The sequence below is a fragment of the Lepisma saccharinum genome, chromosome 6 (genome assembly GCF_977018435.1).
Source record: "Lepisma saccharinum chromosome 6, izLepSacc3.1, whole genome shotgun sequence".
NCBI classification, from domain to species: Eukaryota; Metazoa; Arthropoda; class Insecta; order Zygentoma; family Lepismatidae; genus Lepisma; species Lepisma saccharinum.
This window is the reverse complement of record NC_139234.1, coordinates 76,967,107-76,982,497: the sequence shown is the minus strand read 5'-3', so window position 1 is coordinate 76,982,497 and position 15,391 is coordinate 76,967,107. Positions and strand designations below refer to the sequence as shown.

General features: G+C 37.0%; 2 protein-coding genes across 2 annotated transcripts in view; one reads left to right on the top strand and one right to left on the bottom strand.

Annotated features, from left to right (window-relative positions):
- The window catches only part of LOC145988895 (putative RNA-binding protein 19), a 70,699-nt gene extending 68,426 nt beyond the window's left edge, over positions 1–2,273 (bottom strand). Inside the window, exon 1 of the mRNA XM_083124182.1 lies at positions 2,067–2,273. Within this exon, the coding sequence (XP_082980308.1) occupies positions 2,067–2,102 (36 nt within the window). The 5' untranslated portion in view covers positions 2,103–2,273. The remainder of the gene's footprint in view (positions 1–2,066) is intronic.
- A 357-nt stretch (positions 2,274–2,630) lies between these two features.
- spt4 (Transcription elongation factor subunit spt4) lies at positions 2,631–15,187 on the top strand. The gene is made up of 4 exons (XM_083124812.1): positions 2,631–2,796; positions 8,924–9,030; positions 12,684–12,739; positions 14,797–15,187. The coding sequence occupies exons 1-4, from the start codon at positions 2,728–2,730 to the stop codon at positions 14,913–14,915; spliced, it is 351 nt and encodes a 116-aa protein (XP_082980938.1). The 5' UTR covers positions 2,631–2,727; the 3' UTR covers positions 14,916–15,187.
- The last annotated feature ends 204 nt before the right edge of the window (positions 15,188–15,391 follow it).

Here is a 15,391-nt window from a genome sequence, read left to right as displayed (position 1 = left end):
GTATCAAACATTGAATATAGAAAACAATTTGTCTCAAGAAAATAACATTGAGCATGCATTTATGGTAAAATTTTCGTTTCCCCAAAACGTCTTTTTTCAATTTTATAGGAGAAATTACTTACCGAAATGCGTTTATTTATACTTTAGGAAGGTCTTGGAATTTTGTTTTTCCTTCGTTGAATTTATTTTGGCGGTAAATCATGTAATTTTCGACATCAATTTCATTCCGATGCACGAAAGCTGTTCCCTTGCTGTCCGTCTACTACGTGAACCAAATATTTGCGAGCGTTTCATGACGTAACAACCGGTCAGTGTTTCCAAATACGCGGTTTTGTAACTGTGTAACAGTTATAGAATGTAAATAAACCTGCGTTACTGTTCATCATTTGTCATAACGAACTTGCGACACCATGACGTGCAAAGGATGCGTGGTGAAATTCGATGGGGTTCAAAATCCAGTACAATTTGTAACTCAACATGGAATTTTAAGGAGGGATTTGACAATTCCGGGAATTTCTTCATTTTGTTTGAAATTCGGTATACTCACCAATTTTGGCCACGTAATCACGTATCTGCAGTTAAAATTTGGTGCTCACACGTGGAAATAGCAAAATAATCTCAATTAAGTTCGTATTTCCACACCCTCGATTTCCGAATTTCCCGCAGGTTCCGGGCTCCCCCAACCGCTTTCGCGGCCCCGCCTCCGCTCCGCTCCGGCTACCCGCCTGTTTCTATAGACTCCCTGTTAAGGGCATGTTAGAAATTGGCCGGATTCACCTGCACCCAAATAAGCGCCAGCAGTTAAAATTTGGCGCTCAGACGTGCAAATAGCAAAATAATCTCAATTAAGTTCGTATTTCCACATCCTCGATTTCCGAATTTCCCGCCGGTTCCGGGCTCCGCCCCTGGGGTAATCAACTTACCGCCCCCAACCACTATCGCGGCCCCGCCTCCGCTCCGGCTACCCACCTGTTTCTATAGACTCCCTGTTAAGGGCATGTTAGAAATTGGCCGGATTCACCTGCCCCCAAATCAACGCCAAATTTATACGAGCGCCAAATTTTAAGTGCAGATTCGTGATTACGAGGCCCAAATTAGTAACTATCCCAAATTTGAAACAAATCGGATAAATACCCTGCATTTTAACAAGAGATTCATGATTAGGAGGCCAAAATTAGTTAGTATACCGAAAATTAACAAAATTGGAGCCTTTCTCTATATTGTCAATTTGCTCCGAGTAGGTGGGAAAAAAATCCAAAGTTCGTCAGACTTTTTCTTTGACATCAAATGACAGTACGAGACGTGTATTACCTATTTCACAATCAGTTGCTTTGATTTATTTCAATCACTTATCGCACAACACTCTTGCTACCTTCCGTTCTGACGTCAGCAGACTCAAGTTTATTTTTAGGCTAAAGGTCTATGTTGTTATCCATATCATTAAAATTTCAGTAACCACCAAACGTCTCTAATTCCCTTATTTTCGTATTTTTCACATTCATACTTAAGTATTCTGCATACTAGAACCTAGATATTTTGCTATGAAGAAGGTCGCAACACTGCATAACCACTGATCATGGACTACGCTAGTCAAGATTTCTCCGCCATATCGCGTGTAACGCAAGCAAAAGCGAACAAAATAAAAATACTCGATATTTCGAAAATTGAGACTATTTGCCTGCAAAAAACGAAACGCGAAGTAGAAGAATCCTTACGAATGCAGAATATGTGAGTATCAATGTGAAAAATACGAAAATAAGGGAATTAGAGACGTTTGGTGGTTACCGAAATTTTAATACAATGGGTAAGTGCGAAACACAAAATATCCGGTAAAAATCTGATATTCCCCGGACACCTATAACTTCTTCGTTTTGTCAATTTTTGACATTTGTACTTACCTATCTGCTTCAGGAACTTATTACCGTAAGTAGTTTCTCCTGTAAAAATGAAGAAATCTGTCCGGGGAATATCAGATTAGTACCAAATATCGGATTTTAATGTGTCTCCGATCTATGAAACTGTTACCCTGTATGTTTGTATTTGTTAAGAAAATAGACAATACTTACTTCTTGTGGAAGATTTTTCACAATTAACCGTGACATTTTGAACACAGTTCACGGATACACGTTATCAAATATAAGGGTAAAAATCACTACAAAATTACTTTATTAGCTTCATTTGATGAAGCCAAATAAGCAATTGTAATTCATGTTGCATTCAGTATACACGTTGTTTTCATCGACAGTGAGAATCACAGAATCCAACAACCACTGACCCACAAGCACAGATTCACACGTTAATTCTTGTTGGGTCTCACTGATCGCACGCACGAAGCGAAAACTTTACACCTTCGTGTTGTGACGTAATTTTCATTATACTTTCTTATTATATTTTCGATCTTAGATTTGGCTTGTTATTTTCAATTATCTTAGCATTAATACACTAAAATTTTTCGAAGTTTTATCGGTGCTTGTATTTTTTATGCTGAGAGAACTAAACTAAGAAGCCTAAGTCAACAGCGAAGGGTATGTCAGTACACGAAAGGTGTGGCTTGAACAATAACAACAAAAAAAAAAAAAAGGTGTATGGTTCGCGTGCGATGAGCGAGAACCGTGCCTCATAGTCAAATAGAAGAAGAAAAACAACGTTCGTTCAGTCGAAATTTGGTAACTAGTGGTAAAAAGAAAAGTAATTTTTGTTGTATTGTAATTTATAATATTGACAAAAATGTCACTGGAGACCATACCGAAAGATCTTCGTAATCTTCGTGCATGTTTGAACTGCACATTGGTAAAGGTAGGTTTTGATGTGAATTTCTCTCTTACGAAAATTATGTTTTGAAGCCTATTTTCGTACAATGCATTTCTTTGAACTTTGTTACGATATTTTTACTGATGATAATTTAATAATGTAAACAGTAAGTAAGTTGTTATTTTTGTATACAATAAAATGAAGTAATTAATTGAAATTGCAAGTTGTGATACTTATGTATGCTGCAACAAGCTCAAGTTCCATTTGTGTAATTCTTTTATCGCATATATTAAACAGGTTATCTGATTACTCAGTGAATTTGTTGAGCATGTTATTTTTTTTTCCATCTGTAAACGTATCTTAGTTAGGATTAGTGCTTCTTTTTCATAAAGCACTACAACTTCATACACTGAAAGTTTTGGCCTTCTCAACAATTTCTCTCCCATTTTTTCTGCCCCTGGATGCACTTCCACTATTTGTTGATCTTCATATCTTTCAGATCCTTAATAACATCATCTACCCATCTGTTTTTTGTTTTGATCTTGTTCCTACTGGTTTCCATCTGTATATCCCTTTAACTAGCCTTTTCTCTGAAATTCTATGAACATGTCTAAGCCATCTCAGTCTTTGAGATTTGATAAAGTTTATTATGGTGTTATTTTTCTGTTTATTTCATTATTATTTCAGATTCTCCAAGTACCATCATCTTCTTTAACACATATTTTTCTTATTACTTTTCTTTCAAATACTGATTATATTTGTTTGCAGGAGTCTTTGAGTGTCCATGTTTCACATGCATATGTAACTATATGGTATAATAAAGTCTCAGTTTGGCACTCTTTGATATTTGTTTCCTTTTGAATAGCTCCAAATTGGTATAAGAAGCTTTCTTTCCAGGTACATTTCTCTCTTTGGTTTCTTCTTCTATTGTGTCATTTCCATTCACTTTTGATCCTAGGTATTTGAAGGATTGGTAAATTTCTCGTAAGGGACAGACAGCTGAAATTTGCTAGTTAATTTAATTTGAATATTCGTACTTACGTATTCTGCATTGAGAAACATTGCTGAAGGTGGCATTTCACTTATTTCACGGAAAAAGCTCTATTTGTGACATATCGAGTAAGTTTTCTTTGGGTTTTTTTTTGCCTTCAGTAACACACAAAATGGCGGTCACAGTTTCACTACCGTACTCGACATGCAGTGTTCCCACCCCACTGCACCCAAAAATACCCATGTAGCCCCACAAACCGTTGACACATAGCCCCACGAACCATTTCCAGTTATGTTAGGTAGGGTCATGTATAGGTTACAATAGTTAAAAATTGGTTTCGAAAAAAATATGCGTAGCCCCACACACCATTCTCGCATAGCCCCACGAACCATTGACACATAGCCCCACAAACCATTTGCGAAAACATACCTTCTTCAGTTACAAAAAGACATGTTTGGAAACACTGACCGGGATTACATCATCACACACAGGCTACATCCACCTGGAAGTAAATGGATGCTAGAGCTTCACACATTTATATCAAAAATAGATGATTTACCAGCAAAATTCAATGAACGATGCGAGAAAACACTCTCCTGAACTTCCAGAAGTATAAAGAAACTGCATTCGGTAAGTAATTTCTCCTGTAAATTTGATTAAATCAGTCTGTCCCTTACGAGAAATTTACCGAAGGATTTTGTCTGTTCTATATGATCAGCATCTATGGTTAGGTCTTCCATTCCACCTTTACCTCTCACACATCTTAGGTATTTTGTTTCTTGTGCATTTATTACAAGACCTATTTGCTTGGTTTGATGTTTCAGCTGTTGAAATGTTTCAATTAAGTATATTTATATCTTGCTGTGAGTACTATGTCATCTGCATAAGCAGTGCATTGTTTTAGTCTCATAGATATATTGCCTCTTAGATCCAAGTGTTTCATAATTGAATCAATGATTAGCTATACTAAATAATGTTGCCGACACAGGGTCAACTTGTTTCACTCCTAGTTCGACTTTCAGTTCTTCACTGAGTTCATTGTTTTTTTTTAAATCTTGCTTTGTGGTCATTTAGTGTCAATGCTATTAGTCTTATTAGTTTGCATAGATTATTCATATAATTTCAAGGAGTTTATGACCTCGCTTCTGTAGATTGAATCAAATGCATGACTGTAATCAAGAAATATGTTGTGCAAGTCAATGTTGTATTCATGGCATTTTTTTAAAAAAATATCTTACTATAAATATGTTGTTTATAGTTGATCTATTTGGCCGGAATTCCTTTTAGTGTTGTTCTAGTTTGCTTTCAATAATCTCTGTTATCTATTATTTAACAATATGGCAAATATTTTGTACCCTATGTGTAACAGTGTTATTGGTCTATAGTTGTCACAGTTTAGTCTTGTCACCTTTTTTACATATTGATCTCACAATTCCTTCGTTCCACTGCGTTGGTGCTCTTTTCCCCATATGTTTAATATCAGTGGTACCAGTTTCATAGATCGGTGACACATTAAAATCGGATATTTTGTGTTTTGCATGGTTTGTACTTACCAATTGTGTATTGCGGAACATAATTCAAGGTGCCATTATGCTTTTTACACGAAAAAAAATAAATTCTTTGACTCCTTTTTTCGCTTCCATAACACAGAATATGCTTTGCAAATCTTGACTACCATAGTGGGCATGCAGTATTTCCAACATCCTTCACCGAAAAATACGTAGTATCATGTTCGTCACTTGTGCAAATTGTACATTATGCATGGGTAGCAGACGGATAGCCCCACGAACCATACCCGGATAACCCCACAAACCATTCATGGATAGCCTCACGAACCATTCACGGATAGCCTCATGAACCATTATGCACAGTAGCTGAACGATAGCCCCACAAACCATTTCCGATAAGGTTAGGTTAGGTTTAATTAAGTTAGGCAAGCATAGTAAAAAAAAAGGGGGGTGAAACGTTGACAGGGGCTTACGTCATCAAACGTACTTAGCATCCGGTTGTCATAAGGCAAGCAAATGAAAGCAATGGCAATTGTGCGTTGGTGAGATATTTCTCTTGAAAAATACATGATTTCCCGAACAAATATATTCCACGATGAAAGAAAATACCTTGACGAACGTTGTAAACCTTGGAGAAACTCATTTTCGTCAGTAGTTTCTTGTGTAAAATTGAAGAAATGTGTCTCCAATGTATGAAACTGTTACCATATCAGTTTGTGCAATTTCTGTTTTAATGCTCTGCCTCCATCCCTGATTGGTTCTGGTGGATTAGTACTCCTAGCATTATCATTACGCTCCTAAGTGATACTATTTATACATTTTAAGCAGGTTGCAGTGTTAAGGTTGGTTATCTTAGTATTTTCACGTTTTACTTATTCAGCTACATGTGCATATTCCATATGAAAAAGAATGTTTCACACTGGAGTGAGTTACAAGTACGGTCATTTGGACAACCTATTTCTCACAAATTTATTATTAAGATTAATTACTTTTGCATCTTTAAAACACACAAATTAGTTTCCCTTAGGTTCCAACTTACTTCCAGTATTTTGAATGCATTCCTTATTCTCCTATAGAACTTTCAAAATCACTATGCAATTTGAAACATGACCGGTACAGGCTTGTATGCAAAGCAAGGACGCTAGAAACACATCTCTAGACAATAACGATAATCTTACCAAGTTCTGATTGTTTAATTCTGAATTTATCTTGGTGCTCGGGCACTTTTTGTGTGGTTCAATTTCTAGTTATGTCTGATAACACATACTTCAGTCTTCCTGGAGAATGGTTTTTACCTTCTGTATATGTGCTTCTTTGTTTGTGAGCGGCCATTCGTTTGCTGTTGTCTTGGATAAGGACTGCAGCTGCCATCTACTTCACGTGCATGGTGTGTGAATGGGTATTTCATTAAAATGCTTTAATTGGTAGGTTGGTTGGGACTGGTTAAGGGCTGTTATCCATAAAATGGCATCCCTAAATGCTTTAAGCACCACCTGTTCAGACAATATCTGGTCTCGAGCAATAAATCCTCTTTGAGCCTCACAAGAAAAATCTGCGGTACTACTTTACTATACCGGAGACACCTATCAATGATTTATTTCGCAATTTTTTACATTCCTAACGTACTATTCTGCATTGCGGAACATTTCTTTAGGTGAAATAATTAATTTCTAACGAAAATAATGTATATTTCTTACATTAACGAGTACTTACTGTTGTTCCTTACTTCCAACAAACCATCCACGGGTAGCCCCAAAAATTTACGATAGCCCCACGAACCATCACGGGGATGAGGTATGCCTACTAGGTTAGGTTAGGCCTGTTAGGTTAGGTTCCATTAGCACTCCTTTCATTCAATGCGCTCGAGCAGAAAGCAAATGTCGGCAGCAGCAATAGCCCGTCGGAAATAGATTTTCGTAGAAAACCACATGCATTTGCATTAAAATGAATCAAAACTACATTTCCGAACATCAACAATGCAACAGAAAATGATTTGCGTAAGTACTTTCTCTTGTAAATTTGAAGAAATCAGTCTCCGGTATAGTAAAGTGTTACCAAATCTGCAATATCCTGTGTCCAAGTAGATTGGAAGCCAAGGTCGCCTGCTTACACAAGTTAGATTTCAATTAATAATTTTTCCAGTAATGAATTCTTAGTGAATCTTTTAACTGTGCTAATTTAATTCTCCAAGCATTGAACTTGCTCCCACAGTTGATTGCAGTATTGTAAAGCACTTCCTAATACTCTTATAAAACTTGAGAAAAATCATGAAACATTCAGAACTGTTGCCAAATAATCAGTGGCATAGCGTTATAGTACGCCCGGCGTTCCAAGATTTAAAATATCAAAAATGCGTAAATGCTGTAAATATAAAGTAAAACTTGACTAATTTCATATATGTTTGACCTTCATGGCATTAAAATAGCAATTTTTCGCGATCCGCTTGCAACGCTCCACTAACAACACTTGTTCTAGCATTTTTTCAATGTCTTTCCTGGCCGGATGCCGAGCAGGTTCGGCGTAAATGACTCTATATTCCTTGCTGCCTTTCTGGAGGGAAAGCTTGGATCTCTACAGCACGTGCCAGTGTACGGAGCAGAGGGCTACGGTGATTGGTTCATATGACCCTTCCTGCCTTCTGAAACAGAGGACAGCGGTAGAATTCCTACCTGGTTCTTCGCGCCCATGCGACTCATGCTATGTGATGCTACAATATGCAATATTGCCTGACGTAACTTTACCAAACTCAAATATACCACTTCATAATGACCACTGCATTGTATAATTTATCGCACGAACAGCGATGTGCATTAAAAACTAAAAGATCAACACAGTTTTTGTCAAATAAGTTGGTGAAGTCCTCGTGGTAGAAGTCCAGCCTGTGGCTGCTCTTCCACTTAACCCGCAAAACTATTCTTTATTATTATTTCATTAGTATCTGTCAATGGAAATGTTTAGCATCCATTTGAAAAAACTTAACATCTCAGGACAAAATTATTTTAAAATGTTTATAAACATTCTTAAGATGTAATAAACAGTGGTCCTAATTACTAATCGGCACTGTTATGTCAGTTGAGTGTACTATAGTTGAATCATCCACCCACCTCCGTGTCAGAGTGTTTTGCAGAGCGCACCAAGATGACAGAGGCCCCTGATTCAAATCCCGGGGTGAGCACGGGTGTTCTTTGTGAGAGTCCCTTCAACAACTTCATAAATATCATCACTCATATTCATATTCGCGATCATATTGTGATTCAGGTAGGTTTCTTAATGACTTGCGTCATACAGAATGGTATAAAACACCAGAGTTCAAAACATTTGTGGCATAGTGAGGCATCTAATTTTCTAGCTAGAACATGCATGGATGATGTTTTATTGAAAACCCAGCTGACTTCAGGTAAATAATACCTGTGGTGACTAATACCATAAGTAAATTATTAAGCAAGAAAGAGCCGACCTTTCTTTCGGACTTGGCGTTTACAATCGAAATGCCCATGCTACGCCACTGCAAATAATGGTATGGTTTGTGCTTTCAATTAAATCTGAAATTTGCTTCAGGTAGCATCCAATGTTTTATCTTTTAGTTAGTTTTCTTGTTCATTTCTCATTGCATATATAAACCTATTGCATGAAGTACCAGCAAGGAAATTTATTTGTTTGCTTTCTTTTTCAGACATTTGACCAATTTGAATTAGATGGATGTGACAATTGTGATGAGTTTCTTCGAATGAAGAATAATAGGGATAATGTCTATGATTGTACAAGTGCTAATTTTGATGGGTGAGTTAAAAATATACATAAGTATAATTGTAATAGAGAAGAGAGATGAGAAAATTATCTGAGTGGAGGTTGTGACAGAAACTCATGCACATCAACCAGGCTAGAGTTACATAATTTGCAATTTCTTTTACTTTGAGTGAATATGCACTTGAAATGTATATTTTCATTAGTAAGTTATTATACCTAATATCCCTCCCAGTAACCATATTTTTTTACTTTTGCTGTTGTCCAGCTGTTCAGCACTCAGAATTCTGTGTTGTTACAGTATTTTGTTAATTTTCAAAATAATTTATGTAAACTACTATGAATGAAATAATATATACTTTTAGGTTGACAACCATTTTCCAGGGAGAGGGGCTGTGGCAGCCATCCTTGCACCTCCTTCTGGTCATCCATGCATGCATAGTGCATAGGCATGCATAGGTGGGGGGCAAGAAGGGACAGTTGGCCCTCCTTAATGCTCTCACTTGGAAATTTAGTGTGTTATCACCGTTATTAAACAATAGTATACTATTTAAAATATTAAGTATTTTGAAGCTGACGAAAGCTCCAAGCAACTTTAGAGGGGAGAAAGGTGCATTATTCCCTATGAAATTGAACTACGCAACATTGTTCTCTCGCAAATTTCTTGTTATTAACACATCCGCACATTTTACCTGTTAGTTGCATTACCTCCTTGTGTTGGCAGAATAAATTACCCGTACATTGGGTAATCAGTAGCAGAGATTGGGTGACAAAGGTGGGGAGCAGTTGGCAAGGACATTTTACTTTTTTGTTTTAGAAAAGGATTAACATTTATGAGGCCATACTACAGGGTCAAAAAGTGTCTGGGTGCACTACCCACACACACACACGGCCTCCTAATCACCGTTACTGTTGGAAATTAATAATTTACGTATAGTTGTTTTGAATCTGCTGCATGAAACCATGTTTATGTGTAAATTAGTCTCTAAACCTCAGAGAGGTGAAATAAAGGAGTGGGGCAAAGAACATTGGTGCCATGGAAGTTTGAATTCTTCTAATATAGTGATTTTCGGAGGTCTGGACGCAAACTATATAGGCCCCTGTCCCATACCCATCAATACGATGAATCAGTGAAATGAAATGATGTTTTTCTTTCCCTGATTGAACTTTCATCAAGTCTTTTGCCCCCTAATTAGAGGGTCTGTGCATGCCTATGTGCCCCGATATAATTTTATAGAAAATGAAGTATTTTCAAGCAGATGAAAGATCCAAGGTACTACGGTGAAAGGGGAAGCATTATTTCCTTTGTAATTGAACTGTTCCACTTCGTTCTCAGCATATTTCTTGTTATTAACACTAGCATGTTTTATTCTTCAATTATGATGAAACACCCTCAAGTTTGCCCTTTATCAGCACCGACACAAAGGGTCAGTCTTTTGCGATGCCTCTACTTTCACGAAGAATATTTATGACAGGAAATCGTAGAAAGTTCCATTCGCAAATGACGCGTCCTGCACCATAATGAAAAAATGAATTACGTACGTGAAACATATTGGTGAATTATACAACAGGCCTTCCTAAATAATTGAAGGTAACAACCCTTTTGCTGGGATGTCACCTTCCCTCCTAAACTGCTAGAAAACATATATATAAAATATATTGCCCACACTATGAAGTCAGATGTTCTACCTAGTAAGGCATGGACGTGTTATTGTGTTTGTGCCATTTTACCGTAATTTTCACATGTATAATACGCGTGCATGTATAATGCGCACCCTGGTTTTTGATGGGGAAAATTCACAATTAAATCTCATATATAATGCTCAGTATAATCCAATTTCAAGAAATGGCTTTCTTACTTGTAGGTCATAAATATGTTGTATGCTGATGAAGAATGAGTCACCTGTTGCTATGTGGACAAATAGGAGATGTCACCTCCCCCCCCTCTTTCTCTCCTCCACTGTGGTTAGCATCCTGAAGTTTTCACTCTTTATCCACCTTATTTATTCTGTAATAGCAGAAAGCGAGATCAAAATTACCTTATGGATTTGCAGTGCTCAGGAAGTTATTTTCTATTATTTCTCGCCCAACAACTATCGCTCATATGCATCCCATGTGATGGGAGGTGCATGCTCAAATGATGCCAGAAAAGCACTGTCACAGAACATTGCATGGCAAAGTGAAAAATCCTGGGAAATAGCCTTTAAACTTTTATACGTGGGTTTGCTCATTCCTTCTTTACTTTTTCTAAAAAAAACCTTCAAAATATATACTTTTTCCATGACTAACGAAACATTTATAGGAGTCACATTCAGGACACACAAACTAGCAGTTAGCAGCACAAGATTTCTTCCATTAAGACATTTACACACTCCATATATATAATATTATTTGGCCAGTAATACATCTTAATTATTATTTTCTTTGTCCTTTTCTTTTCTTTCATCCGAAGTATCATAAAAATAAGAACGTTCCTTCATTTTGTGTTGAGCTTATTTCAACCGCATTTCACATTAGTGTTGCTATCTTGAATGGAATACTGTTTCCAAATTCAGAAACTGCAGGATTTCTTTACAATGATATATAGCATGATAGGATTCCGTAAACATGAAAAATGAATGCAAGTGTCCCAAAATCATGGAATGACCCTGTACGGTTTCATGTTGGCATCCAAATTATTCCGTGCATAATACGCACCAGTTTTTGGAGGCAAAAATTTTGGAAAAAAAGTGTGCATTATATGTGAGTAAATACGGTATATGCCATTTCAGTTCCTCATTCATCCTCAGTCATACTCGTAGAGGCCCAAAAGTGGCGTAAAATAACCAATATAGAAATAGGTTTTCGGGTTGGATAAAATAGTAATGTAATAGTATTAATAAAATATATTAATAATGTCCAGCAGAACTGAGTAGCTAGCGTTTGGCATAATTTTGCAGTTCAAGCAGCAACTTATCATGGCTGAGCAGATTCCACTCTACCTCTCCCCTCTATGCTCAAGTAAGATGAGCGGGAAACACATTTTTGAGCAGTCTCTTGGTGGTTCCATAGCAACAGTTTATTAAGTAAATATCTGAGAAATCAATAGGCCTGGCAACACTGGCTCGGAATGCGCTGAAGCCTTTTCCCCTACAACTGCGAGTGCGATAGGGTACTGTACAAGCTCCTTGTGGTTCCACCTTGTACAATAGACATGGCTTCAAAGTCAATAGCAACAGTGCATAAATTTGCTATAGCAGGTGTATGAATGTCAAGTTCATAGTTTCTTATTTCCACATGAAACAAAGATCTCTATCCACCAAAAGTGTTATGTGTCTTTCATACCTTGACTTATTACCAAGTTTTAGCTTTGCATACATGATTTGGATTGCTTTAACACTTTTTTCTTAATTCCAAATGGTGTGGTCATTTTTATTTTAATTTATGTAATAATGAGAAATTAAGTTTTCTACAAATAAAGAAGTAATAGTTTAAAATTATTTTGTGGGTGAACTTTATTATTAGGCCGAATAGTAGTATGTACATTAAAAGCACTAAACTTGGTTCCATATGAAATTCTTGTTAGCTGCCTTTATCACAGACATGCTCATATTCACTAATTCCAATAATAATTGTTTAAATATATAATTTTTTTAGTTGATTAAACATACTTTTTTTTGTTTGTTTTACAGTATATTTTGTATTTTCAGGCTGCTGGCTGTGATGAGTCCGGAGGATAGCTGGGTGTGTAAATGGCAGAGAATTAGTAAGTACTATTTAATGTTAGGAGTAATATTTGAGGAATATTTTTGGTTTTCTTAAAAATGCTACTGCAAATGGCCCAGGTTCCAATTGCGTAACTGACATTATTATGATACACATGCATTTTCTGCATGTGCCTAAATACCAACCTCACTACCTGGACTCCATTTTGAAGGCTAACGAGGCTCTGTAATCTGGACCATTGGCCTCTGTGGAACTTGTTTTGTTGTTTGCTGTCCACATGTGCTTCTCCCTTCATCTTAACACCATTCGCCCTCATCTTCACAATTAGCCGAAAGTGGCAGAAATGCGAACTAAAAGAAATCAAATCACTCAATGTACGTGTATTGAATTCTGCTCATGTATATAACCACATACTGAACAGATTTTCTGTTAACTTATTTGGTTTTCTCTGCAGAACGTGTTTTTCTATCCTGCTCTCATATGCTTGCCTGAGTAGGTTAGGCAGCTTGTACTTATCATTCTGACTACACTTGAACCTGCTTACGATGTTAGTACAAGAGTCATAACAAAAGTAATGAGCATTTATTTTTTGTGGACAAATCTGCTACAGCAGAAGTATGACTGCCGTGTGGTAGCTGGAGGCATCTGTTGTGTATCCTTGAGTGCTGTAAGACAACAGTAGCTTCCATCACGTGACCAGTATTACTCCTAACAAAATGGTGAACAGATATATTTCATTTCATCAGCGTGCAGTTATTGAACTTCTCGTTAGGAAATCCCGCTGCAGGATCTGTGAAGCATTTGAAAGATAGGAACACAAGCACCCAAGATCAGCTTCGTAGCGATCACCTTCAAACAGCATCAACTGAATGCAACAAGGTGAGGGTTGTGCAGATTTTCTTGAATGTGGGCAAAACATTAATGCTGCTCATTCTGTCCAGATGCTTTACAAGCCCTGTTGTGTGCATTGCACAATAAACATCCTGAAAGAAAGATCATCCTCCAGCCTCACTCAGCTTGCTTCACATTGGAAGAAACTGACAAAATAGGGTGCAAAATTCTTCCACGCCCCGCCAACAAGCAGTGCGTCGGTGTCTTCCTACTGAAAGGGTGTTCTACTTCAGAGCTATATTAAAACTTCCGGAATGGTGGGCAAAATGTGTACAAAAAATGAGGATTATTGGGAAGAGTACACAAAAGACTGTGGATTTATGTTATGTTCTTAGTTTTTGTAATACAACATGATAATTTAGAAAAACTGTTGCTCATTACTTTTGGTATTACCCTCGTATGTGTACACTTTAGGATTGTTAGTTTTGATTACCATAGTTTTGCCAGACCTGGTGGCGGCACATAGTGGTTCAGATATCACTTTAAACTGTAGGTCCAGTCCTGATTAATCTTTCTGCACAGAGAGTGGACTTAGGAACAGATTTTTAAAAAAAACTTTTCTCCTGCAGGTGTGTATGGCATATTAATTCTTTCTGCTTTTTTAAAACACACAAATTTGGTTCTGTGAACCTCTGTCTTACTAGTATTCTTAATGCCTCCCTTATCCTCTTGTACACTTTGTGAAACATTGGCAAATTTGAACCACAAAGTACACGCAACACAGCTCTGACATGTTGACACATAGCCAGTGTAATTCTCTGTGAGGCCTGTATTGCATCCTGTTATGTGTTCTCTTGTCATTATTCATTCTCATCTTCGCTATTAGCCCAAAGTGGTGGAAAGCAAACTAAAATAATCAAGTCAATAAATTTAAAAAATCCAGATTTTTTCTTGTGTAACTATGTGAAGCAAATACATGAACCCAAGTAATGGGTGGTGCACAAATGTGGAAACATCTGTCTAAATATAAATGCTGATGGGACAATGCAAGACACTTGGTACAGAAAATTTGTTTGAATATGTGACCAATATGGTGACCACCTTTGAGTCCAATTCTTATTTTTTTCTAATGGAACCTGACACCAAAATGGGCTGTAATTTCTCGAGAAACACATTGGTATGCTTACATCTACCTCCATGCTTTTGTTTTCAGTTGTAAAGCATTGTTATACTTATTCCTGTTGCTAATTACTTCATTTGTTGCAGATCGATTCACCAAAGGAGTGTATGCCATATCAGTCTCAGGACGCCTGCCACCCAGCATCGTGAGGGAAATGAAGAGCCGAGGGGTCACCTATCGTCCAAGAGACACCAGTCAACGATAAGATAAAGTTGGGGGGGATTATCATGATCTGTGGAGTTTGTATTATAACTTTACATGAATTGTAAATGTTTAATAAGTAACTGGGGATCTACGTGGCTACAAAATTTGTCGTCTGAAAATTTCTGTAAGATATTATTCATGATGTATTTTTATTTCTGTCTTTTCAGAATTGAATAAAGTATTTGTATCTAAAATTAATTTAAGATAGTTGTGTTGTAACTTTTGTGGATGTGCATGTAACATACAAGGTGGTATCAAAAAGCTTCTAGACTAGCTCTGTTTACAAGAAAGTACTTTATGTATCTATGTTTACACACTATCACCTTCAAAATGGCCCCTTTGCACCACAATACAGTGTTCCTGCCGCTTCTGGAATGTGTCCTGGAAGTCTTCTTTTCGAAACGTGTCAAGCACCTTCTCTGAATTGAGCTGGATCTCTGCAATGGAGTGAAAATGGTAACTTTTGATCTGGATCTT